The 25,406-nt window shown below is 38.7% G+C and overlaps 1 protein-coding gene across 4 annotated transcripts; it reads left to right on the forward strand.

The window, feature by feature from the left end:
- The first annotated feature begins 283 nt into the window (after positions 1-283).
- sass6 (SAS-6 centriolar assembly protein) lies at positions 284-25,312 on the forward strand. 4 transcript variants are annotated; one of them, XM_008109154.2, is made up of 17 exons: positions 284-457; positions 4,902-4,962; positions 5,791-5,870; positions 6,692-6,796; positions 8,729-8,900; positions 9,355-9,432; positions 10,320-10,439; positions 10,517-10,708; positions 10,952-11,146; positions 13,078-13,167; positions 13,258-13,437; positions 15,207-15,288; positions 16,697-16,818; positions 18,505-18,630; positions 20,314-20,411; positions 23,196-23,290; positions 23,381-25,312. In XM_008109154.2, the coding sequence occupies exons 1-17, from the start codon at positions 390-392 to the stop codon at positions 23,470-23,472; spliced, it is 1,956 nt and encodes a 651-aa protein (XP_008107361.2). In that variant the 5' UTR covers positions 284-389; the 3' UTR covers positions 23,473-25,312. The 4 variants fall into 4 exon arrangements, with proteins under 4 accessions (XP_008107361.2, XP_062835621.1, XP_062835623.1 ...); XM_062979551.1 differs by lacking the exon at positions 284-457 and adding an exon at positions 490-668; XM_062979553.1 differs by lacking the exon at positions 284-457 and adding an exon at positions 490-668 and having other exon boundaries at positions 23,384-25,312.
- The last annotated feature ends 94 nt before the right edge of the window (positions 25,313-25,406 follow it).

Genomic DNA, 25,406 nt, shown 5'->3' on the forward strand with positions numbered 1-25,406 from the left:
TGTATTCCGGGTTGTATGGTCATGTACCAGAAGTATTCTCTCCTGACGTTTCGCCCACATCTATGGCAGGCATCCTCACAACCTCTGAGAATGCCTGCCATAGATGTGGGCGAAACGTCAGGAGAGAATACTTCTAGTACATGGCCATACAGCCCGGAATACATACAACAACACTCCCCTCTCCCTTTAAAACACCCTCCGCCCTTCCTCCTCTCGCTGAATGGCCTTCTTTACAGAAAGCTCCGCCCGCCCTCTTCGCCATCTCGCTTCCCGTCCGTTTTCCCTGGTAGGCGGGGCCTCCCTTCCTCCACCAATCACGGCGGCATCCTGCCGAAGCCCCGCCCTCTCTTGCCCCCCGCGGGACGCCGGCGCCAAACTCGAAGCGCAAGATGGCGGCGGAGAGCCTCTTCAGCCACTTGGTGCCAGTGCAAGTGAAGGGGCAGGGCTGCGACGAGAGGTGAGGGGCCGGCCGGCTTTCCTCCCCGCGGGGAAAACGAAAAAGTGATGTTCTATTTCGCAGGAGCCTCAAAGCCAAGGAGAGGCTACTTCCTGGCGGGGGAAGCGTCCCAGTCCGAGCCGCTCTCCTTCCTCCGCCGGGCCGAGGCGAGCGAGGGTCGGTTGGCCTTTCCTGCCGGAGTGGGAAGGGCTCGGCCCTTTTTATTTTTGAGGTATATACCTCAAGGGTCCTTCAAGCTGCCTTCGAGTCAACTGTCGACTTATGCGACCCCAAGAACGAGAGACCCCTATGAACAGCCCTGTTCTGGATTTCCCTGACTGTGGGTGCATCTGCGCTGTACAATTAATGTGGTTTGACACTGCTTTTAACAGCCGTGTCTCTGTGCTATGGAATCCTGGGGGTTGTAGTTTGTTGATGCACCAGCACTCTGGCAGAGAAGGCTAAAGACATTTCATGTTTTCCTTTTCGCTTGGAAGCCGCCCTGAGCCTCCCTGGGGAGATAGGGCAGCCTATGAAGATACTATCTTCTATCTATCTATCAATATATATATATAAAAGGGTAATGAAATTTCGGCCTAGGACAAAACAACAAAACTACACATCCCAGAAACACTAAACTTGGCAGCACAACCCTTCATCCATGCCTCTACGTTCATACAACAAAAAGAAAAGAAAAAATAAGTCCTAATTAGAGGGAGAAGAATAATTGTTTTTATCCAATTGCTGCCAGTTAGAAGGTTAAGCTCCGCCCACTTGGTTTCCTAGCAACCCACTCAGCCCAGGGGACAGGCAGAGTTAGGCCTCACTTAGGCCTCTTCCACACTGCCTACAGATTATCTGATTTTAACTGAATTATATGGCAGTGTAAAAGGGGCCCCTGATGGCACAGTGTGTTAAAGCAGTGAGCTGCTGAACTTGCGGACTGAAAGGTCCCAGGTTCAAATCCTGGGAGCGGAGTGAGCGTCCGCTGTTAGCCCCAGCTCCTGACAACCTAGCAGTTCGAAAACATGCCAATGTGAGTAGATCAATAGGTACCGCTCCAGAGGGAAGGTAACGGCCCTCCATGCAGTCATGCCAATGGCCACATGACCTTGGAGGAGTCTATGGACAACGCCAGCTCTTCGGCTTAGAAATGGAGATGAGAACCAACCCCCAGAGTCAGACATGACTGGACTTAATGTCAGGGGAAAACATTTACCCTTTACCTTAACTACCACCAATTCCTCAATACTTTATTTCCCATACCACCAGACTTCGCCACAGCGTTTTCGCTACGGCGTTTTCCGTAGACTCCTCCAAGGTCATGTGGGATGACTACATGGAGCGGCGTTACCTTCCCGCCGGAGCAGTACCTATTGATGCACTCACATTTGCATGTTTTTGAACTTCTGGGTTGGCAGAAGCTGGAGCTAACAGTGGGGGCTCTCTCCGCTCCCCCAATTCAAACCTGTGGCCTTTCAGTCCAGAAGTTCAGCAGCTCAGCGCTTTAACACGCTGTGCCATCAGGGGATATTATTTCCTAAAGGTTGTAAATATACAATATTTCTGATTGGTTTTTTTGTTTGTTGGAGGCAAGTATGAATGCTGCAATTAGGAAAAATGATTAGGATGTAATGGCCCTGCAGCTTTAAAGCCTGGCTGTTTCCTCCCTGAGTGAATTTTTTGTTGGGAGGTGTTAGCTGGCCCTGATTGTTTCCTGTCTGGAATACCCTTGTTTTCAGAGTGATGTTGTTTGCGATATTTTATGTGCTTCTACTGTCTGTGGCCCTGAGAAAACAGGATTTGCCAGACTTTGATGATGGGAATACTTTGTTGGGAGGTGTTAGCTGGCCCTGATTGTTTCCTGTGTGGAATTCCCCTGTTTATTTACTGTCCTGGTTTTAGAGATTATATTGTTCTGCATTATTCTATCCCAGTAATTATTTCATATTAAAGAAGAATCTCACTTATCCAACATTCGCTTATACAATGTTCTGGATTATCCAACGCAGTCTGCCTTTTCATAATCAATGTTTTTGTAGTAAATTCATTGTGATATTTTAGTGGTAAATTTGTAAATACAGTACAGTAGAGTCTCACTTATCCAACATAAACGGGCCGGCAGACCGTTGGATAAGCGAATATGTTGGATAATGAGGAATTAAGGATAACCCTATTAAACATCAAATTAAGATATGATTTTACAAATTAAGCACCAAAATATCATGTTAGACAAGAAATTTGTCAGAAAAAGTAGTTCAGTACACAGTAATGCTATATAGTAATTACTGTATTTATGAATTTAGCACCAAAATATCATGATATATTGAAAGCATTGACTACAAAAATGCGTTGGATAATCCAGAACGTTGGATAAGCGAGTGTTGGATAAGTGAGACTCTACTGTAAATACTACATAGCATTACTGCGCATGGAACTACTTTTTCTGTCAAATTTGTTGTATAATATGATGTTTTGGTGCTTAATTTGTATAACGATTACCTAATTTGATGTTTAATTGGCTTTTCCTGAATCCCTTCTTATTATCCAACATATTCACTTATCCTGCCGGCCTGTTTGCGTTGGATAAGTGAGACTCTACTGTATATTTCTAATCTTATATTATCTGCTCAGAACTGGATTATCTGAGGCCCCTTCTTCACAGCTGTATAAAATGCACACTGAAGTGGATTATATGGTAGTGCGGAGTCAAGATAATCCAGTGCAAAGCAGATAATATAAGATTATAAATGGGTTATATAGCTGTGTGGAAGGGCCTTGAGTCTACACTGCCATATAATCCAGTGCAAATTAGATAATCTGTGGAAGAAGTCTAAGTGAGGCCTAAATCTGCCTGTCCCCTAACTGAAACCTGGCTGTCCCTTGGTTGCTAGGCAACCAAGTGGGCAGAGATTAGCCCTCTAAACTGGCAGCAATTGGATAAAAAAATTATTGCTCTCCCTCTAATTAGGACTTTATTTTTCTTTTCTTTTTGTTGTATCAACCTTGAGGCGTGGATGATGGGTTGTGTTGTCAAATTTTGAGGTTGGGGGGCCTGTACTTTTGTTGTTTTGTGAATTGCCGTGATGCCATCACTCTTTTATATATATAGATTGTATGTACATACAACTTGTAAACCGCTCTGAGTCCCCTTCGGGATGAGAGAGGGTGGGGTATAAATGTAGTAAGCATTTATGTCTTATTTAAGACATGTGCTGTGAGCATAGGAATTTGTTCGTTTTTTTTTTCAAATGATAATTCGGCCCCTCAGCAATCTGAGGGACCATGAATCGGCCCTCCACTTCATAAGTTTGAGGACCCCTGATCTATGAGATATTCATTGAAAAATATAGCATAATGTGCTTCAGAATGTTTTTGCAGTTTAATAAAATTTTCCCATGTCTTTATGATAGAACCAATTAGGAAATGACATTTATAACCCAGGAACAAAAATTGTGTTACATATTGTTATTAGATTGGCTCATCTCTTTTCTTCAATAATTACTTGTCAGGCAGAAAACCAGCAGAGATATTTTCAGAGCACAGGTCATATTTTTGTCTGTTGTATAGCTGCTTAAATCTCAGAATACTATGGATCTTTGGTATCCAGTTTGGTTTGGCAACTCAGTAGATACCCAAATTTGTGGATAGTCGAGTCCTATTAGATACAATGGTGTAGTAAAATGATGTCCTTTATATAAAAGGACAAAATCATCGGGTTTCCCCCTCTCTTTAATATTTTCAAGGCATGGTTAATTAAATTCACAGACTCAGTGGATATGGAAAGCCAACTGTACTATCATGGGAAAAAAGTAGCTATACTTAATATTCTCAGGATCACACACTCTGTATTTCTGAACAGATTTGCCCTCTTACTTGGGTCTTTAAAGGGTGGCAATTGAGTGTTTCTCCTTTTATTCCAATGAATTGATAGAAATCACTATTGTATCTCCCAATTAAGAGTGTGAAGGCGACTGTGCTTTTGAAATTTATGTGCGCATGCTCAGATTAGTTTCTCATAACAACATATCAGTCAGTCCATTCCTCTATTTGATTGTACAATGAGAGTCAGGGCCCTTCCACACAGCCATATAACCCATAATATCAAGGCAGAAAATCCCACAATATCTGCTTTGAACTGGGTTATCTGAGTCCACACTGCCATATTTTTACATTTGTTTTAAAATTGTTCTTTGTTTTCTATATGGTATTGTTCTTCATGGGTTCATTTGCAAAGAAATAAGACATATGCATTCATGTTTTTTTTTCAAACTACACTCTAGCCCCCCAGCAGGCTGAGGGATTGTGAACTGGCTCTTGGTTTTAAAAGTTTGGACACCCCTGCTTTAGGGTCACCAAAGGTCATAAGTAATATAAAGGAATATAACAATAATAAAATATTTCAATTTGTAAAATTGAAAAATAGCTAGCACTGATGATTAATAGTACATTTCTGTTGTTTCAGGCGGATAAATGTTCGTGTCAGTATTGAACTGCAATCCACAACAAATCCCATTCATAGGAAGGTTAGTATCTACTTACTATGACTTGACTTACTTTGAGAAAAATGGATTTTTAGTTGTTTATGTGTGTGATCCTGCTGATAGCATTTATCACATTTATAGGGCAACTAGCAGCAAACATGTACCTCCGTGAAACTGGAGGAAGCAGTAGAAGTAGGGATTGCTGGCTTCCCTCTAAATGCACATTGTGATCGACAGTATTGCTTGTCCATGGACAATGCTTTTAAGGCTGAAGAGCTCTTTTAAAGAGAGATGTGTTCCTTCCGGAGAGGAGGTGTAATGGGGGACTACATACTATTTTTTCCCCTTTTTTATATGCAAAGCCATGTATAATAATTTACAATTAAAACACTTAACCAAACAGTTCTAATAATTTTAAACAAAAATTGAAAAGGTAAAAGATCAGCCTACCATTTTCAAACAGCCTTCTGCCACATGATAAAAAGAATTGGAGGCACCTTTAGGGCTTTCAGTAGAAAGAGAGCAGTTTTTTTTGTTGTTCTGACGTTGAATTTTGCTGTGTTCTGCTTATTAGCTGAGCCAGAGGGGTAGTGGAGGTAATGCTAAAAGGGAGGTGCAAACTTCTATATCTCCTCTATCATCCTGCTTAGGTGATCTAAGAAACAGCAGCCCAGTGTCAAAAACATGACCTGGAGACTAAGCACAGTCCAGGAGAAAAAGTCAGAGCTGGATGGAGGAATCTTCCCATCATTGCTCTGAATCCCTTTTTAAAATACTACAGTGCTGTAAGGTTTCATTTACGGCTATGCTGTTATTGAATGCACTTCACTCTAGACTGCTTTATAATTATTTTAAACACTTTGCTTTTAGGAGTTAGTTGTTCGGCTAACTGAAGATTCTGATCCCTTTTTTCTATATAATCTTGTTATTTCTGAAGAAGATTTTCAAAGGTAAGTTTTCGAGTTAATGTTCTGATTAGAAGTATTCAGTTACCATAAATCACATTTTTGAAAGTTTTTATTGAATGATTATTACATGTTTGGTCATGGTTTATATATCTTATATTATAAATGTTAGAGTAAAGTTAGAGCAACTTAAAGCATTCTGTCTGTAGAATAAAGATAATGAGATATACAATATCAATACTTTCTATGATAATGTATTCAATACCTTGGCATTTTTACTTGGAGATCACATTTGCCTTAATGGTGAACTCTTAATTTAAACCACGGTATTCCAAGTCTGTGAAGATGTTGTGGCTATTAAATTGGTAGTTTAACTGGTAGTTCTGCCTAAAAATATTTATTTCTGCAAGTTTCTAAACCTTTTAGTTTACAGTGTTTGAATTATGGGGGTTTCCTCTGTTTGCGAGTGTGTGTCATTCTTTACCTGTAATGAGTGCTTACATAATTAACGAAAGAAAAACCAAGTGTATTCAAAGTGTTCTATTATATATTGCTTATACAGTGGGCTTTCCCTATCAGTAGGGGATTGGTTCCAGGACCTTCCTGCAGATACCAAAAAAATATAGTTCTATTGTGGTTTGAGTAAACCTGAGTAAAACTGAAGAAGTGCTTGGGAAGTCTTAATGGCAAGTCAAGGTTTTGCCTTGATAAAGAGAGATGTTTTAACACCCTTTGTAACAATATATTAGTGCTTCTATATTCTTCCTGTTCTGGATTTAAAGAGTTTTTTGTTCTTGGTTCAGAAGATCAGTCACCCTTCACAAAAATATGTATGCCTATTAATAATTTGCTTCCTTTCTATGTAGCTTAAAACTCCAGCAGAGTCTTCTGGTAGACTTCTCTGCTTTTCCTCAGAGATTTATAGATCTTCTGCAGCACTGTATCCAAGAACAAAATAAAGACATTCCAAGGTTAGTAATATGTACAGTAGAGTCTCACTTATCCAACCTTCTCTTATCCAGTATTCTGTATTATCACACAGCCTGCCTTTTAGTAGTCAGTGTTTTTGTAGTCAATGTCTTCAATACATTGTGATGTTTTGGTGCTAAATTCATAAATACAGTAATTACTACATAACATTACCGTGTATTGAACTGCTTTTTCTGTCAATTTGTTGTAAAACATGGTGTTTTGGTGCTTAATTTGTAAAATCTTAACATAATTTGATGTTTAATAGGCTTTTCCTTAATCCCTCCTTATTATCCAACATTTTCACTTTATCCAACATTCTGCTGGCCCGTTTATGTTGGATAAGGGAGACTCTACTGTATACAGTACTCTGTATTGTTTTCAAAACAGTTAAAGAATACAAAGAACAGCATCCAAGAAACCAACGTACACATTTTATCGAAAGCACTGCTTCTTAAACTTGGATTCTGACCCCAAATGGGGCTCTCTTAGCTCAGTGTTGACATCCTGAAAAAATTGGTAACAGTAAAAGTTTTCTGAACATCACCTAGTGGACATTTACACAATTCTGTTGTGCACTGTTTACAGTGGATTCTGCAAAGATGCTTCCGTTGTACTTCATAAAAAGGAAAATCTCCCTTGCAAATGCTGGTTTCTTACCAGTAAATGTTTGATTTGTATACCTATTTTATATAACTATATCTTGGGGTTAGCTAAAAATGTCCAGGGCCAAAAGGGGTCCTGAGTGGAAAAGTTTAAGAAGCTCTGATCTAAAGCACTTAAAAAAATCAGGTCTAAAGGAACTTTCATCCTCCAGGTGTGCATGACAGCCTTAGCCAATATGATCGGGGCAGAGATGAAGGCAGATGTAATCCAACAACATCTTGAAAACTGCACATTTCCAACCCTTATATACTTACATCACATTTAGTAATAAAAAATTAAAATGAAAAATTGTTATCCATTATTTTGGTGTTATTAGCCTCTAGAAGCGCTAGTTAACTTTATGCCCTTTAAGTCAGGGGCGGGCAACCATGCAGGGCATAGATGCCATGCATCCGTCCCAACATGACTTGTAGTGACATATCATATCTGGTTTCATTTCTAGCCAGTTGGTGGTGGTGGTGGTGATTTTTATTTATTTAGAGCGTTGGAACTTTTGTAAGCGCGAAATTAAAATGTTTGGCAAATGTTGAGTGGTTTGGGGATCACAACATGGGATTATATGACTCACAGACTGCACTTTCCCTATATTTGCTTTGGAGCCCCGGTGGAGTAGTGGGTTAAAGCCTTGTGACTTGAAGGTTGGATTGCTGACCTGAAGGCTGCCAGGTTTGAATCCCACCCGGGGAGAGCGCGGATGAGCTCCCTCTATCAGCTCCAGCTCCATGCGGGGACACAAGAGAAGCCTCCCATAAGGATGATAAAAACATCAAAACACCTGGGCATCCCCTGGACAACGTACTTGCAGACAGCCAATTCTCTCACTCCAGAAGCGACTTGCAGTTTCTCAAGTCACTCCTGACACGATTTTTTTTTTTTTGCTTTAAGTGAAGAACATGCATTTCCTGTTGTGAGATTCCAGTATTTTGCCTGCAGTGGAGTAGAACATCTTTGAATGGTTTGCACTATCCTTTCTTGCCCTTAATTGGGGCTTATATAAATCAGATCTATACTCATGGTCCTCATGGTTCTCTGAGGTACAGGGTATTAATGGATATCCAGTTAAACTGCTTGTTTTACTACTTTCTTCATGTAATCTATGATCCTGTTAAAGTGCACCCATTTTTTTTAAAGTGCACTTCAATGGGATAGGAACATAATAAAGGGACTGTTGCTTTTTTGTACTGGTCTGTACTTTCACAGGTTTGTGTGCTTCACAGTTTGAGGGATACAGCTAACAAATCTTGTCTTGTGGTCTTATTCCTTATTAGGTTTTTGCTACAGCTGATTTCATCAGGATCAAATTTAGATCATGGTCCATCTTTTTTAAATGTGATTGAGACAAATCCATTTAAACATCTTACCCACCTATCCCTAAAATTTTTACCAGGAAATGATACAGAAGTCAAGAAGTTCTTGGCAACCTGTCTGAAATATATTAAGGTAATATGAGTGTTTCAGTTGAACATTATGGTGCTACTTTTTTAGTTCAGTTCTCTGGCCATAATAAATATTATTCCATTATTTAGTAAGATGGAAAAGCAAAATAAAAAGTCATGGGTTACCTTGCTCCAGGGCATGCTGTTAATTGATGTATTGCATTGTACCTAAAAATACTCTTATCCTACATTTCATTTTTTCATCCTACATTTCATAACTGTATAAGCCAAGTATATTTTTCACACCACTGAAAAGTACTCTAAGAGTTAACTAGCCTAACTTGTTAAGTTTGTAATACATATATCTTTGTAATAGTTGTGCTGAAAATTGTACACTTAACTGTGTATACTCAGAGTTCCTGCTGAGTCTAGCGCAACAAGTGCATTGAGGGCTGAAGTCTTATTATTTTCAAAAACTGGAAATACCTGAAGTGACTTACAAATTCAGTTATTCATAGGAAGAAAAATTGCAGCTGGAACAAAAACTTACCAAAACAGAAGAGGACCTGAAGAGACAGTTGAACTATACCCAACAGGTAACAACAAAATAAGTATAAGCCAGTTTATAGAAAATTAATGTGAAATATATTTTTCTACTTTAATAATAATAATAATAATAATAATAATAATAATAATTTTAATAAAAAAACTATTTGTATTCTGCCCTATCTCACCGAAGAGACTCAGGGTGGATTCCAATCACAAAAAGGCAAACATTCAATGCCTAAATACAATAACCAATACACAATAACAAAATTAATGACCCAATTTATAAAAAGAAATTACAATTAAGTCATTCTCTAAATTGTTTGCCCAAACATAGGGCAATGGAATGTCTCCCACTAATCTTCTGTTTACAAACAGAAGGTCAATGGAAAATATTTTGTGGCCCTCATTGCAGCATGAACAAAATAATCTTAATCAAGAGAAAACGGTTTGTAGATTGAGGTCTATTTCATCAGATATGTACACTAAATTTATGGAAGGTAATGGTAGAAACTTCTAGTTAGTCTCAAAGGTACTAAGTGATTTCTTTGTTGGGACAAAGTAATATGGCTATGTCTTCAAATACTGCTTTAGCTAGACAAAAACCTGCTTCATCAGATACAGTTTATTATTGATTTCAAGTGCTAAAAGACCTGTATCTTTTTAAAAAATGTTTCTGTATATCTGAATAGACATAAAAAAGGCCAAATAATTATTTTTCTGTGAGGCATGTTGAGAAAAGATCTACAAACCAATGCTTACACTGGGATATGTGTGCATTGTTAGAAACAAAAATTCTTCCCTTTAATAAAGCATCAGCATACTATTGGGTAAGATTTTTTAATTAAGTGTAAGTTTACCATCTGAAGTCTCTGTCTCTCTCTCTCTCTCTCTCTCTCTCTCTCTCTCTCTCTCTCTCTCTCTCTCTCATACTTAGAGTTTATCAGAAAAGAGCAGGGAGTTGGATAAGTTAAGAAATGAATGGACATCCAGAACAGCATCACTAACCAGCAAGCATAATCAGGAGCTGGCATATGAAAAGGAGAAAGCCCTGCAGGTATGTAAAGAAACAACATAAACTAATAACATCATCATACATTGATCTGCTGTTAAAGCACCTCTTTTTCTTTACAGATACAAGTACAATATCAACAACAGAATGAGCAACAGAAAAGGGATTTGGAATGTTTGCATCAGAAAACTGTCCTGCAGCTGCAGACCAGGCTGAACGAGGTGGAAAGTGCAAATAAAGAGCTGACAGAAAAAAGATACAAAGGAGATTCCACAGTCAGAGAACTTAAAGCAAAACTGTCTGGCATAGAAGATGTATGAAACATTCACTTACTATGATCTATATCAGGAAAATATATGTGCTTTTTCAAGTATCTATTCACCCATAAAAGGAGTTATTGAAAGTGTAGAACATACAGTAGTGCAGTAATTTGGATTTGTAGTTTATATATTCTAAACAGGGTTTTTCTGCATTACATGGTATAGTTTTGCAAACCACTCATACATGCCACAAATGTTTTATTACAGTGCTTTGAAAATATTTCTTCAATCTACTAGGAATGCCAGAGAGCAAAGCAAGAAGTTTTGTCACTACGTCGAGAAAATGCTGCCCTCGATGCTGAATGTCATGAAAAGGAGAAACAAGTGAATCAACTCCAGATGCGGGTTGCTGTTTTGGAACAGGAAATCAAAGATAAGGACCAGCTAGTTATAAAGACCAGAGAAGTATTGGATGTAACCCAAGAGCAAAAGGTTTTTAATCTTTATGTATAGAAGTAATTTTTATTCACTAGTGGTGACTTAAAAAACATGATCAGGGAATTACTACAGAAATACCATAACTGTGCCCATGCTTCATTTAGTTTAATTATTATATGAGGAGTAGAATGTTTGTGTTGTATGTACTTTGTATTTTAAATTATTGTGTTTTCCTAAAGTTATGTGGCTTTCCATATTGCAATAGGCCAGTGGTTCTCAACCTGTGGGTCCCCGGATGTTTGGCCTACAACTCCCAGAAATCCCAACCAGTTTACCAGCTGTTAGGATTTCTGGAAGTTGAAGGCCAAAACATCTGGGGACCCACAGGTTGAGAACCACTGCAATAGGCATTATTCTTTGAGAAAGTGTAGAATCCAGTTGGTCCTGCTGAGCTACTGCTAAGAGACAAAATCTCCTTTCCATTGAGACCAAAGCTATTGCAGGACCTTTTACTGGAACTTCAATTTCCAGAGATAAATAAAACCAGTTCCAGGTAGTGCCCTCCTTTTTCTTTGTAGTAACGATGCCTAAGATAAAGAAAATAGCTTCTAAGAGTGGTGCGTAACAGCCTGTTCTTGGAGGCCTTATGTCTCCCTGCAACTTTTCCTTTCCCATGCTTTACTCCTCCATCTTATTTTTTTCCTCCACATCTTAAGGCGCTGTTTCTCCCATTCAGATATTTCAATTTACACTGCTAGGGCCAGCTGTTGAGTGGATTCTGTCATGTTTGCTGATTTAGACCAGCTATAGAGAGGCTTCGGGTAAATTCCCCGCTTGTGTCCTCAGCTCTTCCCCCTTCTCCCTTCCTGCAGCGTAGCCAAAACTCTGCGCTGCCAGCCACGCCCCCATTGTTGAAAACGGAGGAGAGAGGCAGCAAATTTACTGGGGCAGTACTTTTCAAACTCATTTATCTATATGAAACGTGGCTAAATTTCAATGGGGATTACATGAGATTGTAGTTTTGGGATGTATCTTTCAGCTGCATATGGTAAATGATTTCTCCTATACTTCGTCCTTTTTAAAATCCAAAACGTAACCTACTTTCTGGATAGCCCTCGTAAAATGGGCAAGCATGTATATACTAAGAGGTGTTGATGGTGCATGGCTGAGAAAGTCACCTGAAAAGAATAAGCTCAGGCAGAGGTTAAACTACGTGTTTTAAACTCAAGGCCCACAGGCTGAATCTGGCTGCCATGTCATTTTCTGTGGCCCTCCAGATGTTGGACTACACCTCCTGTCTTCCTCCCCATTAGACATCATTTCTAAAGCTGATAGGAATTGTGATACAGTAAGATCTGGAAGGCTTGTACTATATAGTTGGGAGAGAGGGTTTGAATTTAGAAAGAAGACTTGTGGATATGTCTGACTTTAAAATGTCCTTTTTTCCCCCTTTCCCCAGCCTCAGTGCCACAAGTACTGCTGATTGCAGTTCCCATTATCCCCAGTCCACATGGCAGATAATCAATTTTAATCTACTTTCTTCTCCTTTTAACAGCCCTTAACCCTTCAGTTTTAGCTAATTCCATCCGACTGTTCAATTGTCAGCTACATCTGTCTATCTCTCTTCAGTTTCACTTCCTCACATAGTGAGGGATGTGGTAACATTAGTCATTGGGTGCACTAGCTTTGCTGCTTATCAGAGTATTGTGCTGAATTATGGCCATTTTAAGGAGGTTTAGGTTTACAGTAATATATTACATAGTCATTGCAAAAGATTGGATGATTATAGACTATGCCATACGAATAAGCATAAAGGTGACTAACTTTTTGAGTTGTTAGTGACTTAGGTTAGACTAGAGCTTTAAGAATTGGTATTCTTAGTACATTTTAAATAACGATTTAAATAATTTAAATAAATAATTATATAAACTATATATCTCAAATATTTTTTTTAAATTTCCCTAATATGTACATTCTTTTAATAGGCAAGCCTGGAAGAAAACACTGAAAAGAAACAAATCGAAATAGGAAAATTAGAAGGAACCCTGAAGTCTTTATCTTCTGAACTCCTTAAGGTTTGTTCAAACATAACCATTAAGATTTATGATGACAGTGATGTGATTTCATATAGTCTTGATTTAAAATTCTATAATGTTGATTACTAGGCGAATGAAATAATAAAGAAATTGCAAGGAGATGTCAAAACTTTAATGAGTAAGTTAAAACTGAAAAATACAGTAACAATTCAGCAAGAAAAACTCCTGGCTGAAAAAGAAGAAAAATTGCAAAAGGAGCACAAGGAGCTACAAAAGACAGAAAGTTCTCTTCGAGAAAAAGATCAAGAGGTAAATTTAAAACATGACTTCTGTCCTGAAAATGTTAATTTGCACTTGACTCTAGATCTGTACCTCATGGGGTGGAATGGATCATTACCTGTTAGGATCACAAGTCCAATTGAGTAGTAGAGTTTGAGAGGAGTGTTCCTTGAGTTTATTTGATATTTTAGGCAGGCAAAGATACAAGCAGACTTCTTTTGGGAATAACAATGTTTGTTTACTTATAACTTCATGTATTTAATGATACAGGCACATTTCTTTTTGGCAAGGATAAACTTCAAAACATTTAGAGAGTTTATATATTTAACTTATATTTATTAACAGTCCCTTCATAAACTATATTGCTTTATGTAGCTATCTTTAATATGAATCTACTTTAAAAGACAAACACAAGCCTCAACAGTTCCTAACTTCTAACGTTAGCTTCAGCACTCTAACAATCTTTTACGCTCAAGCTGACGCAAGGCTCAACTGACTTCTAACAGTAATCCTTTAAAAACTTAACATTTTAAACTGTCACTGAGTCAGTCACATGGTTTGCAGCCCCCCCCCACTGATTTAGTGCAAAGAGCCAAAGTAACTACAAAACCAAATAAGACAAATACTTCAGGTTATAAAATGACGTAATATAAAATAGACAAATGTCAAATTGAGGAAGCTTGAGAAGGTTGCTATATGTCCAACAGTACCTTAAACATTCATTTGAATCTTGCTTACACATAATCCAAAATGTACTGATTCTTATTTTCCAACCTGTAAGGCACCAAGGCTGGAATGAGAGAAGGGAGGAAATAATGTTATTTTTGCTCCTTCCAAAAGCAGAAGCCAATGACTGGCGAGCTGCCTGAATTCCATTAGGCGAATGAGCAAAAATACACATGGACATGTTGGGTAAAAACAGCAACAGCAGCAGCTTTAGCAGATCAGAATTCTTGAGTATAGTAAAGTGAATAAGCTTCAGCAATTACTGGAGCAGAGCCAAACTTTAAAAGTTACAAAATTCTTTATTGAAAGAACCACATTTCTATATCAGAAAGTTAGGGCCTGGCTATCTAAATAGCTCTTTGGAAACATCTTGTCTCTGTCCATGCCCACAGGAGAAGAACAAAACGGCGGACTCGAAACTGAATGAAAAGAGGCATGTTCCCGAGAAGTATTAGTCTAACAGAATAGTAGGAGAGAAAGAGAGAGAGGGAGGCTGACAAAGAAGGCAACGGGGGAAGGGCTTTCCTTACCAGCTGTTTTCTATTTTTTTTGATGACAAGTATAAACTTGTTCAGAATGTGGTTGACTTCCAACAGTACCCACCCTCCCGATCTTGCCATCCCCTTCTTACTTGCCTGCACGAGTGAGCAAACACATACATGCACCCTCCCTCCTCATGATACTTTCATCGTATCCCTGTTCACACAAGTGAGTGAATACACAAGCAGTCTCCCTGTTGACTTTCCTCTCATCCTATCACCTTCTTGCCTGAGTAAGTGATTAAGCAGATGTGCGCACACATCCTCCCTTTTTGTGATCCTCCATCCCCTTCGCTCCCACCAAAGGAAGTCCGCTAGATTGGGAACATGAGTGCAATCTAGCCACCCTGCTTAGCAAAGTGGTAAAAATGTCACAAAGAAGTAGTGGAGGCAGGGCAAATAATATGCCAATGATCAAATCCATGAAGATGAAATCCACAAATATGGAAGGATGTCTATATATAATTTTGTTTTAAAGGTACTGTTTTGATATTGTTGGAAGAAATACATTAAATCAATGTGGAAATATTTCAGGTTTGCAAATTACAGGAGCAATTAGAAACGACTGTGCAGAAACTAGAAGAAAGCAAACAGCTTCTCAAAACAAATGAAAATGGTAAGACCTTAATTCATGACTACTCCTGTTAATTGTATAAAAAAACCTCAACCAACTAACAAAACCAACAAAACATGAATATGAGAGACATAAATAATACCCATATTTACTCGAGCATAATGCGCCATCGAATCTAATGCGCACCTCAATTTTCAAAACCCTAAAACCAAAAAAGTATTTGCTGACAAATGTAATGCGCAGCAGCAAAAGGTGCACTCCTTGTAATTTGACCATTACAGTTGCTGCCTGATTAGAATTCCTTCTTAGAGCACCCAAACCAACAGGGAAAAAACCCTTGAGATGCATCTATGCTGTAGAATGAATCCACTTTAACTGCATTGGTTCAGTGCTGTGGAATCTTGGGGGCTGTAGTGTTACAAGGCTTCTCTGCGAAAGGGCTGGTTCTCACCAAACTAGAACTCCCAGGATTACATAGGATTGAGTCATGGCAGTTAAATTACAGATGACATCCTTCAAATAGGAGCTCCAGGTGCTCCTGAAGCAGTTTCTCCTTTGGCTTTGGTTCAGCATTAAGATTCGAGTAAATACAGTATTTTGTAAGACTAGGCATTAACTCTTTTCTCTCTTTCATCTCCTTCTGTTTTTATGAGTGATATATAGATGTCTGATGGATATGGGATGGCATGATTTCATTTTCTTGGTGAGGTCTTACAAGACCCGCCAAAACGTTCTCCCAGGGAATGGAGTCTGTTTTTGGCTTCAGTGAGAAGGGAAAGAATTTCCATTGATCTGTCACTGCAGTACCAGCACCATTTTGGATTTATGCTGTACTGAAATTTTTAGTAAGGGGATCTAGATTTCATTGTCTAAAGACCAGTGTTTTTGGGGTTGATCTCCAAAAATGTGTGGAGACATCATAGTTTCCCTCCTTGCCCATCCTGGAAAATGAGTAACAATGCATTTGTTTCCTCCTGTTTTGCACAGCCTCTTTGTACTGAAATTTTTAATGAAAGATTCTTGAAGGATCTGGTATATTTTTGATTTAGTGGGATTGCATTTCTATTAATCATCCTAGAACAGAAAAGGCCAAGTGTAGCTCCTCCACATGTTTTTTGAGCACAGCTCCTGGAATCCCTGAAAACGCTTGTTGGAGTATGTGGAAGCTACTGTCTAAAATATTTTGTGGCTACCAGATTGCCATCCTTGTTCCTTAGAATAATGAGTTTGTCAGTCCTTGATTTACTTTTACCAGGCTCAGATCCATTGAGCACCTGAGATTGTATTATGTTGCATTAAGTGGAATTTATAGCTGAATACACATTCTTAAGCTTGTGTTGTATACCTTCTAAATATGGCTATCTAGCAGTACAGTGACCACAGCATTGGTAGATTTGAAATAGCAATAAAAGCATCCAAAAAGTGACATTTTGGATATTTTGATTTGTAGTCATCACATGGCTAAACAAGCAATTGAATGAAATTCAGCTGACAAGAAAGCAAGATGTGTTAGGAACATCTACTTCTCCTAGCAACATCACTTCAAGAACTGGCAGTTCACCTCTTAGCATGGTAATAGCAATATCATTCTCTGAATGTTTATATTTCTACAATAGTGGCCTGTTTTCATGTACAGTAGAGTCCCGGTTATCCGACTTCCGTTTATCCGACACACCGTATTATCCGACGCACTGCCGGGGGGGGGGGGGAGCGTGGCAAGGAGGGAAGGAACTTTTGCACCCATGCATGGAGGAGGGTGCAGAGGGGAGGGCCAAACTTGAAAGGCGCCATTTGAGAAACCTTTGAAACTGAAGCCACAGGAAGGTGCCTGGAGAGAGGCAGGCTCAGAAGGAAGCTTTAATGGAAAATTTCTTCTCCCCCCCCCCCCCCCCCCCCGGCGCCTTCCTTGTTTACCTTACAGGAGCTCAAAGGCTCCCACCAGCTGTTTCTAGGGGCGGGCAGCGAGGCGGGCTCCGTGTGGAAAAGGGCCCGGAGCCGCCATGCGCATGGCTGCCTCTGACGCGGCGTCTGTCTCCCCCTCCGCCTCCTCCTTCGCATCTTCCTGGGGAGGAAGAGGGAGAAAAAAGATCTTTTCTCAAACTCCCTGCCGAGGGAGAGAAAAGCTCTTCTCTCGAGCTCCCTTCCTGCCAAGGGAAAGAAAAGCTCTCCTCCTCCTCTTCTCTTGAGCTCTCTCTCTCCCTTCGGCTGCTTGAGAGAGCTCAAGAGAAGAGGGGGAGGAGGGGGAGGAGAGCTTTTCTTTCCCTCGGCAGGGAGTTTGAGAAAAGATCTTTTTTCTCCCTCTTCCTCCCCAGGAAGATGCGAAGGAGGAGGAGGAGGGGGAGACAGACGCCGCGTCAGAGGCAGCCATGCGCATGGCGGCTCCAGGCTCTTTTCCACACGGAGCCCGCCTCGCTGCCCGCCCCTAGAAACAGCTGGTGGGAGCCTTTGAGCTCCTGTAAGGTAAACAAGGAAGGCGCTGGGGGGGGGGGGGGGAGAAGAAATTTTCCATTAAAGCTTCCTTCTGAGCCTGCCTCCCTCCATGCATAGGGCCTCCGTATTATCCGTCAATTTCAGTTATCCAACATTGGGCCCGCCCGTTTATGTTGGATAACCGGGACTCTACTGTATAAGGATATTGCTTAATGTTTTAGATGAGGGAGGGAAGGATGTGTTTGAGGCTGGTTGACTAACTTATCTTAAATCAAGGAGAGCACTGTCTTGAAGTGCACGAGAGCAAATGACATATAGTATTCTAGAAATTAATAACCACTGTACAAATCCAGTAGAGTCTTGCTTAGCCAACCTTCGCTTATCCAACGTTCTGTATTATCCAACACAGTCTGCCCTTTTGTAGTCAATGTTTTTGTAGTCAATGTTTTCAATACATTGCGATGTTTTGGTGATAAATTCGTAAATACAGTCATTACTACATAACGTTACCGTGTATTGAACTGCTTTTTCTATCAATTTGTGGTAAAACATATTTTGGTGCTTAATTTGTAAAATCATAACGTAATTTGATGTTTGATAGGCTTTTCCTTAACCCCTCCTTAGTATCCAGCATTTTCGCTTATCCAACATTCTGCCAGCCCGTTTATGTTGGATATGTGAGACTCTACTGTAGTAGTATAATTGTTTCCTTTTGTGTCTGCTTGGCTTAAATTTTAAAAAATACAAAGGAAAGACACCAAAGTAGCTTGAAAACTGGTTTTTAGGGCATTCTTGCTTTATCTTTATAAGTTTCATCTTGTTTAACAGGCTGACAGCAGGATCCCTTTTCTTGGCTCAGGACTGAGCTATCCTATCTCCCCGTTGCTACCTTTTCAAAGCTACCCAGACACAGCGTTTGCCAAAAACACCAATCAGCAAGCTTCAGGAATGAAGGCAGGCACTTTAAATGTTTTTATGGTCTTCTTTAATTTCTTTTGCATCTTTCAGGTTAGACTTGTTATACACTCTGTATTTAGGCTTCTTGCTGTTGGGATTAAGGTCCAAGGCTTTTGCCTGAAAGAATTTTGTGGTAACAAAACTAAAACAATTTTATGTACTTTTCATTGTTCTGGATCCTTTTGTTATTGCAAATCTTGGGAAAATGGTATTCCCAGGCTCCCTAATGACTCTCTGAATATGGCAGAAAGAGTGGGGTCTTGTGAGGCAATTCATCCATTCCTCGTTTTTCTTGGGGGTCCTTTTTTGATAACACTTTGAATAGCATTAATGTTCCTGACCCCCTCTGAAGTTGACCACTGAATAAAAGGCAGTAAATTATCTGAGGGAAAGTGGAGGAGTTTTATATGGTATTGTATAAATCAAATGGAAATGTGAAGCAAGGTGTTCTCATTTTCACTTGTAAATAAGTGCTTTTGTGTAAACATCATGGTTTGAACCAAATAGTGACATGTAAAAGATATGTGAACAATATTTAAAGAGATTAAAGTTTCTATTTCATTGTAAATAAAAATGTTTCAGGATTACGATAGCAGCCAATGAATAGGCACTTCTATTTAGGAATTGCAAGTGGAAAAGTTGACTTGAATCTAATTTTTAATCTCTTCCACTAGCAACGTACATTGCCTGACCTTGCCATCAGAGACTGGGGTCCTGTAGGTGACATATGCCAGCATAACCCCAAGTTATGTTGATATCTGTATTTTAAAGAAAGTAAATGTGTTGTATTTTACTAGCACCCTTTCTCCAGCCATACATAGCAAATATAGGGGTTCTTAGTCACAGCTCTGTCCCCAGTCCATTGTTGATTCACTCCTACAGCAAAGCAGTTGCTGAACTGCAATGAGAACTGCTGCCCCAGCTGCGGTTAGAACTGTTAGAGGAATTGGAAATGTTTTATTTTTATTTTTTTTAAAAAATGTATACCATGTCTTTCTCCTGCCAAGGCTGCTTACAACATTTAAAATAGGCTGAAGCGTACATTACAAAAGTTAAAAAACAAGGTAAGGTTTTCCCCTGGCATTAAGTCCAGTCGTGTTCGACTCTGGGGATTGGTGCTCATCTTCATTTCTAAACTGAAGAGCCGGCGTTGTCCATGGACACCTCCAAGGTCATGTGGCCGGCATGACTGCGTGGAGCACCGTTACCTTCCCACTGGAGCGGTACCTATTGATCTATTCACATTTGCATGTTTTCGAACTGATAGGTTGGCAGAAGCTGGGGCTAACAGCGGGTGCTCACTCTGCTCCCTGGATTTGAACCTGTGACCTTTTGGTCCACAAGTTCAGGAGCTCAGCGCTTTTACACGCTGCGCCATCTGGGGCTCCTAAAAATGAACTATACTATGAAAACACATAGTTAAAAATAGTTTGAAATATATTAAAAATGCATTTGAAAACAGGATAAAAACATCACACTGTCATCAGCACAATTGAATGATAGAATTTCCTTCATTTATGGGACTTAATAGTGGCTTTTCCCTCCCCTCTCCTCAAATCCCAACAAATGGAAACTTGGACCCTTTGACAGTGTGATCAGGATTTTGCTCAGACTTCTGTGATGTTTGAAACTGCTCGACTATAAAAATTTTAATATGTTTAACTATTTTTGTGAGCCCAGCAGGTTCAGTTCAATATGCAGCTTTCTGAAAATAACAGATGTCCAGATACACAGCTAGCAATTCCTGTGTTGGGGAATTATTCTACAAATAAAGAAAAGTGAGTTCTTTTTGCTTTAAATTAATGTTTCAACATAGTTGTTTTAGAAATAACTATTTTGTAAAAACAAAAGTAGCAATACAAAGAAATATTTTTTTAAATGAAGATACCTGTATAATTTTTGGAATTTCTGGAACTTTATGCATGACTATCCCTGATCTTGATTTTTGTTACATTCCTTCTAATATGCAGGACTGAGTCAACATTACAAATCCTTTTAGTACAACTGTCAAATTGTATTCCACAGCAGACATATGATAGACTAGGGAATGCATCTGATTTGTTCTGCTCAGTCGTTCTAGCTTTGTCAAAGCATATTGGAATTATAAAGCCTCTCCTCAAATCCCAGTGAATGGAGTTCAGAAGATTTAAAAAATCTTCTATTATGTGGACGAAACTACACTTAACATTAGATGTGCTTAATCATTGTTTTCAAGATTTATGTTCTTTTATAGATGGAAGCTATCCTTGAGCAGGGCTGAGATGATGCAGATAGTGGTTACCCTTTCCTCATGTGTTCTTGTCACCACCAGAAGTTAGTCCTAGAAGTTTCTGTTTGTTTCAAAGAAAGCATACCTCTGGGCCTAAGGTAGCAGGGCTCGACCAGAAGGAAAAAAAGGAGGATTTTAATCTCTCTTTTTTTTTCAAAGTGTGCCTCAACCTAGCTTTGGAATATCAATATTAAATTTGGAAATTACACTAACATGCATTTAATAGGATATGTAGTTCCATTAACAGCAGGCCTATGGTTATGAAATCAAAAGTTAAGCATTTTAGTGGCAAATTTGGTGGACTGGGTTAAAGGGTGCAATGAAAATTGATCCCTCTTTAGTTACAATCCATCCAAGTTTAGTAGAGCACTTGGAACAGTTATTCTCAACCTGTGGGTCCCCAGATGTTTTGGCCTTCAGCTCCTAGAAATCCTAACAGCTGACTTGAGGTTGAGAACCCACTGACTTGGAGAATGGCCTACGGTGAGGATGTTGGCTTCTGGAGAGACTCATAGAAGAGTAGATGGTACTATACCTGCCTTATCCCAGATTGCCATACTTCATCTCATATTAGTTGCACTTCCCCTCTTTTTGTTTAAAAAAGGGGAGGTGCGGTTATTATGCAGTGGTAACTGTTATGCAGTGAAAAAGGGGGGCCCTGTCCTTCGGAAATGACAGGTTGGGTGGGAGGGCAGTTGAATCAAGGGTGAGACTATTATGTGAGGAAAGGAAAAACCCCATATTGGGACCCTCAAAAAGGGGTGTGCAACTATTATGCAACGACACCTCTTATGCGAGGAAATATGGCATATGAATTGTATGATCATCATGGAACTGTGGGTAGAAATAAAGTGAAATGCAGTGAAGTTTATGTGTTGTGGATAGTTTACGAACATATACTGGCCAATCTTTCACACACTATATATATGAACTTACTGGCCTGCTGGATCTATCCAAATAGCTTGAGCCTATCCAATGTTTTTATTATTCTGAGGTGCAGATCTACAATCCATTTCTAAAACTACTTGTTTAGTCCCTTCTGTTTCAAAAGTGTCGCATATGTTTTCTATTTTTAATTATTATTTAGACAAATTAATGCAAAACCTATATACCAATTTACAAATAAACAAACAAAAAAAGTTTAAAATATTTTTTCTAGAATAAAATAAAACATATCACTACTACTACACTCTATACAATAGAAAACATTAACTGCATACAATCAACATTGTCTACTCGAATGTCTTTACATTCTCCGATGGCTAAATTCCCTCAGTTTTTACACCCCACATAATAACACTCTTCTAGTCCAAAAACCAAGTGATGAAGATTTGACCCCATCTTTGAAGGAACACAATGAATGAGACTCAGTCTTTCTTGAAGTTAGTTGACGATCTCTCCCTAATTAACATACTAAGTTTATCAATTTCTGCAAGTTCACTTATTTTCATAAGCAAATCTTCTTGTGCCAGATTCATTGAGTCTTTCCATCTTTAAGCATAATGTATAGCAGTAACCTTCCAAATTTTCTATCGAGTTGATCATCTAACATCCCAAGCAAATAAGAGTTCAGGTTTCATTTCAAATTTAACTTTAACAATTTCTTCAAAAATTATATATATTTGTGCCCAATATTTCTGGGCCCTTTTATACGTTTTTCTGAGTTGCTATCCCAGAGACATAAGCCCAGTATTTAGGCATATAGAGCTAATTGCTGTATACTGTAGTATAGCAGCAACTTACTGGCACTATGATAGGTGGCTTCGCTTGGAATTCCAATGAAATAAGTATAACACTATGTAATAAAATTTGAAAAAAATCTGTTCCTAGTTTGAAAGCATTATTTCTGTTTAATTGTGCTGTATTTACTTTAAAAATAGTTGTTATACTCCAGAAACTTGATTTTTGTGGCGGCCACAAACTGTGTTGAATCAGTTAAGACTCTGAGATATTCATTGAAAAGCTATAACAAAATGTGCTGCAGGATGTCCCGCAAAACTTTTTTTTTTGCAGTTCAATAAATTTTATCCATGTTTTTATGATAGAACCAATTAGAAAATGACATTTCTAACCCTGGGCCAAAAATCGTGTTACATAGTGTAGTTACTGCTTTGAATTTTGTCTTAGGGAATTCAAAAATAGTTTCTTTCTCTCTTTCATTACCCCCCTTTCTTGCTTTGAGATCAGTGTTCAAGGATCTGCTGAAACTGTAAAGAAGTCTTATAGGAAATGTTTCTCAGTGGGCAGACTGCAAACACTGCAATTTAATAGATTTTTATTTTCTTACTATTAGTGGCGAAAACCTGGGATTGGATGCAAAGTATCTGAAGAAAAGGGAAGACAGTATTCCTTTGCGTGGGCTCAGTCAAAATACTTCTCACAATCCAGGTAAGCCAGCACAAAATAATGAACATGCGAAATTTTGCTTTACATATTTTAATCCTGAAAACATTAATTTGAGAGTTTCTCTCTTATTAGCAGGGCAACCAAAGTCTACTGCACTGAAGAAAACACAGATACCATCCAAACCTGTAGCTCCTCCCAGAGCTTCTGCTTATTTTCCAGGGTAGCAAATAAAATATTTTGCTTTAATAAATGTATTATGAGCAGTTGTACATTAGCTGAAGTATACCATCATTAAATTTCAAGTAATTAAGCACTGTGATTTTTCTTTACAATTTAATATCAAGAAGCTAGTATTTACCTGAAATGTTTAAACTCATTTTTATGTAAATAATTAGTGTCCCAACCCTGACTTCAAAAATATAGATTAACTATTAGGTAATAAGCAGCCATTGAACGTGTGTGCTTCTGATATCCATTGTGAAAGATGCCACCAAGAAAAGTTTACTGTTTTTCTTGCTTGTGCTAGAGACTTCTTCTGAGTCAAGGAGTTAAAGGATAAAGAACTCATCTTTCTCTTTCTCTCTATAAGCTAGTTCTGTTAGGTTCCTGAACTTAAATATTTGTAATTCCTAGTTTATGGGACTGTTCAGTAATACGGTGTAAAACTGTAGGGTTGTCCACTGATTGCAAAGACATCTGGGTGTTTGTGAGTATTGTTTATTTTATCTCTTATCAAAGAGTAATATCTAGTTTTCTCTAAGGCCGAGGAAGCATTACTTAAGAATGGCTGAGTTTGAGCTTTAAAATGACAAAAATAAAGCACTTAAAAAGTATGGATGTGTGGCTGTTTAGATGGTTAGATTGCAGCTCCCATCAGGCCTAGCCAGCAAAGCTTGTAGGGAGGAATGCTGCTTGTTTGGTCCAGTAACATAGATAAGAGTGTATGTTCGTCATTTCTGCCAGGTATTCCTAACATGTTTGCACTTGCTATTTGTTCTGAATTTAGACAGTTCAGAATTTTAAGTCTTTTTAGCATTTGATATATATATATATATAACACACGCCTATTACACATTCTGTGTGGAGAAACAGTCTGCAGTATAATACTGGGAAATTTGAGTATTCAAATCAAAGCATAGGACAATATAAATTTTGCTGCCAATCAAAAGTCATGTTTTTAACCTGAGTGTCTTTTAAAAGATAGAGGAATTGGAGATTGTCTCTATGCTCTATATTAAACTGTTCATGGTCCTTTATGACGTTTTGTACAGAGGGCCGGATTCTGTCTTGCACCTGGCAGTTTCACTCTTGCTGTATCTGAAGCAATGTCCAGTATTTCCTTTCAGTCACTTAAGAGGTTGCTCCTGAGAACGGAGACCCTCGAGTACTATGGCACCAGAGGCTGGAAGAAGGAAATGTGGAAATCTGTGCAAGAGGCTGAATAGATTGCGACTTCCTTTATGAATATGAAGCCCCCTTTCTGTATCAGGATCTCATCTACTGAACTCTTGAGAGTGGAAATCAATGTGTAGGGTATGGATTAGTTCTAAGTGCTTTGGGCTTTCATTGAAATCAGTGGAGATTTGAGCACATTTTAACTGCTTTGTATCTGTGGAATTTCAAAATGAGGTTGGCTATAAAATGTCCACTGATGTTACAGCATAATTCTCATTCGTTTTAGTAGAGCCTGATTTTGCTCATGGCTCTGTTCTTCAAATCCTGTATTAAGATTTTGTCAAGTGTGTTATTTTGATGATTCTCAAGTTTCCTGCATTGTGAAAGCTACATTACCATTTGGTTTAGCTGTTTCAAATCATTTCAGGTATTTTATAGGCAGATTGTACAAAATCGTAAATACTCCCCAGTTAGATACACAGGTGAAAATTCTGCTCCTGCAGGTTGTTTGAAGTGTGTAAATATAAATGAAATCTTTTGAACATGTACAGTTGAATCATTCTTTGCAGTGTAAAAGTTGTACATTTGTCTATAATCTGAATGACGTGCTCATATTTATATCTCAATACTCATTTGTACGTTTTCAAATAAAAACAAAGTTAATATTAATCTGTAGTCTTAAATTTTAATGTCAGTGTGGAGTTCATGTCTAAACATTAATCTTACTGAAGATATGACCATTTCCTTCTGTCTTATGAAAGGC

Source organism: Anolis carolinensis, chromosome 4 (assembly GCF_035594765.1).
Source record: "Anolis carolinensis isolate JA03-04 chromosome 4, rAnoCar3.1.pri, whole genome shotgun sequence".
NCBI classification, from domain to species: Eukaryota; Metazoa; Chordata; class Lepidosauria; order Squamata; family Dactyloidae; genus Anolis; species Anolis carolinensis.

Coding starts and splice junctions, on each gene's coding strand:
- sass6 (XM_062979551.1), top strand. CDS start 505: ATGTTCTATTTCGCAGGAGCCTCAAAGCCAAGGAGAGGCTACTTCCTG. Junction 6,797..8,728: donor CAAAATAAAGACATTCCAAG/GTTAGTAATATG, acceptor ATTCCTTATTAG/GTTTTTGCTACAGCTGATTT. Junction 10,709..10,951: donor AACTGTCTGGCATAGAAGAT/GTATGAAACATT, acceptor TCAATCTACTAG/GAATGCCAGAGAGCAAAGCA.